Source organism: Selaginella moellendorffii, unplaced genomic scaffold (genome assembly GCF_000143415.4).
Source record: "Selaginella moellendorffii unplaced genomic scaffold, v1.0 SELMOscaffold_30, whole genome shotgun sequence".
Taxonomy (NCBI): Eukaryota; Viridiplantae; Streptophyta; class Lycopodiopsida; order Selaginellales; family Selaginellaceae; genus Selaginella; species Selaginella moellendorffii.
The window spans coordinates 516,979-519,855 of NW_003314291.1; the positions used below are offsets into that span (position 1 = coordinate 516,979).

General features: G+C 34.6%; 1 protein-coding gene across 1 annotated transcript in view; it reads left to right on the forward strand.

The window, feature by feature from the left end:
* Positions 1 to 1,058, forward strand: part of LOC9646551 (methylcrotonoyl-CoA carboxylase beta chain, mitochondrial) — a 2,638-nt gene extending 1,580 nt beyond the window's left edge. The window contains exons 6-11 of the mRNA XM_024681172.1: positions 3 to 14; positions 69 to 233; positions 296 to 370; positions 425 to 556; positions 619 to 675; positions 730 to 1,058. Coding sequence (XP_024536940.1) covers positions 3 to 14; positions 69 to 233; positions 296 to 370; positions 425 to 556; positions 619 to 675; positions 730 to 933 — 645 coding nt within the window. The 3' untranslated portion in view covers positions 934 to 1,058. The remainder of the gene's footprint in view (positions 1 to 2; positions 15 to 68; positions 234 to 295; positions 371 to 424; positions 557 to 618; positions 676 to 729) is intronic.
* The last annotated feature ends 1,819 nt before the right edge of the window (positions 1,059 to 2,877 follow it).

The following is a 2,877-nucleotide window of genomic DNA, read 5'->3' on the forward strand; positions in this document are numbered from 1 at the left end:
AGCTATATGGAAGTGTAAGCTTTTTCGAATTTGTCTTCCTTCAAAACTTACTGATCTCAATCTTCCAGACGCTGGTCACAGGATTTGCAAAGATTCATGGACAGTCCGTTGGGATTCTGGGAAACAATGGAATTCTTTTCACGGAGTCAGCCTTGAAAGGTGCTCACTTCATTCAGCTCTGTGCTCAACGCCACATTCCGCTACTATTTCTTCAGAATATCACTGGCTTCATGGTTCGTATCAACGAACATATCCTTCTATCCATTTCATGTGATTTTATTTGTGATAATTCTAGGTGGGATCCAAATCCGAGGCTAGTGGTATTGCCAAAGCGGGTGCCAAAATGGTCATGGCTGTTGCTTGTGCCAAGGTTGCTTTGAAAAACTTTAGATAATAGTTTCTTACCTGTTTGAAACTTTTCTAGGTGCCCAAAATTACTGTGATAGTCGGAGGGAGCTACGGCGCCGGGAACTATGGAATGTGCGGACGTGCTTACAGTCCCAACTTCCTTTTTCTGTGGCCAAACGCTAGGATCTCGGTCATGGGAGGCAGCCAGGTATGTTTCTTCATATAGTTTTAAAGAGTTCCTTGAGTCAGCGTGAGTTTTTATCCGATCAGGCAGCAGGAGTTCTCGTGCAGATTGAGAAGGAGCAACGCTCTAGGAAAGGAAATCCAGTAAGTGTTTCTCGTGAGCATTTCTTTTCTTGTATGATGGTGGCTCTCTTGCAGTGGAGCAAGGAAGAGGAGGAGCTTTTTAAATCCAAGACTGTAGAGTCTTACGAGCGAGAGGCCAATCCTTATTATGCGACTGCCAGGCTTTGGGACGATGGTGTGATTGATCCCGCGGACACGAGACAAGTTGTAGGACTGTGTCTCAAGGCCGCATCTCAAAGCTCTCCACAAACTTCTAAGTACGGAGTTTTTCGGATGTAACTACAGAAGATTGGATCTAGACTTCAAGCAAAAAACGAAAACGTCACTCGAGAGACTCAAACTCTCGTGCATGTTATTTAGCATCGACCAAAGCAACTTTCATATACAACATTTCATCACTCTTACATATGAAATCTTTAGTCCAAATGCCAACCTTCTTATTTAAGCCATTGATGTCATCTGCAACCTGTGGAACTGGTGGCAATTATAACAAAGTTACAAGATCTGCAAGATTAATACTATTTTATAATCTTTAACTGAATCTACTTTATTCATTCTAGGGTACAAAATAAAGTGAAGTATAAGACTAATAATTTTGTTCCACTAATCCAAGTTACTCTCTAATCATCAATGTCTCACCTAACCCATATTTCAGGCTTTATAGTGTGTTTTCTCTAATATATTTAAAATAATGTAGCATACTTGTAATAAAACTTATTGCTAACTCAAAGAATGATACTAAAACAGTTTTTAAAACCCTAAAGGGGTCTAGAAATTATTTAGTCCATATCAAAAGTTAATGCTAATCCCAAATGCCCATCTATATGCATAGTATATCTTGAGTTTAAATTCCATGAGTAAATATTTGAGGTTTAATTTTTACCATGTGTAGTAATGGTGAATATACTCAATAAATATAGAAAGAAGGTAAATATGTGATATTATCCCTTGATTGTAGCATATTTAAATTTAGAGTTGAGCTCTAATTCATTACACTACAAAACAAGGGTTTAATATACATTTAATATCCCTTATAAGCATTAACTCCCTTTATCCAACTCTTGCATGACTAGAGTAATATGGAATTTGGGATTAGACCCAAGTTAAATGCAAATAAAGAGTAATATAGCCTAGTAAAAGCTAAACTAATGTTTTATGTGATTGACCATACTTTAAACCACTATCTGTAATATATATTTAAAACCCCCCAAATGTATTACTATATAAACCTTGGTATGTCCATCTAAATTTCTGATTGTGATCTTAATAATTGATACACATCCTCATGATAACATCTTTTTTCATAATAAAAAGGATTGGCACTCCATAAAATGACTTATTTAGCTGAATATAACCTTTGTCAAAAAGTTCTATGAATTATTTCTTGAGTTTATTCATTTCTTTGATGTTCAAATGGCATAGAGCATTTGTAGGTAGTTTAGAATCCAAAACAATCTCAATTTAATAATCAACCTCATAGCCTTAGCAGTAAATGTTTTGGAAAAATATCAAGATTCCTCACCAATAACTCTAAAAAGTTTCTTAGTATAGGATTAACTCTATCACCAATTCAAACTAGTCACCATCACTTAAACCCAAAAGGTTTGACATCTCTTTCTAATTATTTTTTAAACTGCTCTCGTAGTTAGGAATTTGGCATCCTAATCCCTTGAGAAGCACTTTTGCAATTGAAAGAACATATTAAGATATCCTTTTGACCTCAATATGATATGATTTTATTCAGTATTATCATCCATTGGGATATAATTATTGAAGAGACCTATACCAAACACTAAAGAAAAATTTAGTATCTTCAACACTATTAAATCCAATTTTTATTTTTACTTGGATATCTTTATTGGAATATCACTTACAAATTTCTTAGCTATTTGCCCATTTTCTGCAAAATTGAAGTGTATAGATGACATTCGCTCAGCTTTTAATCCTAACAATTTAACCAAATCTTCAAATATCACATTGTGTGTTGCTCTTATGCCAATTATTACTCAAATTCAGTGTTCATAGGCAAAACTTACAAAATACATCAATGGATTGGTGCTTGCTTTGATTGCGATAAAAACTTAAAGAATATAGCTCACCTCTTCTTCCCCATAATTTGCATTAACCAATTTATCAACTATTTCAACTTCACCACCACCATCTTTATTTATGATATTGACACAAAATTTTATTTTATGTTTATTAAGACCTTTTGAGGACTTA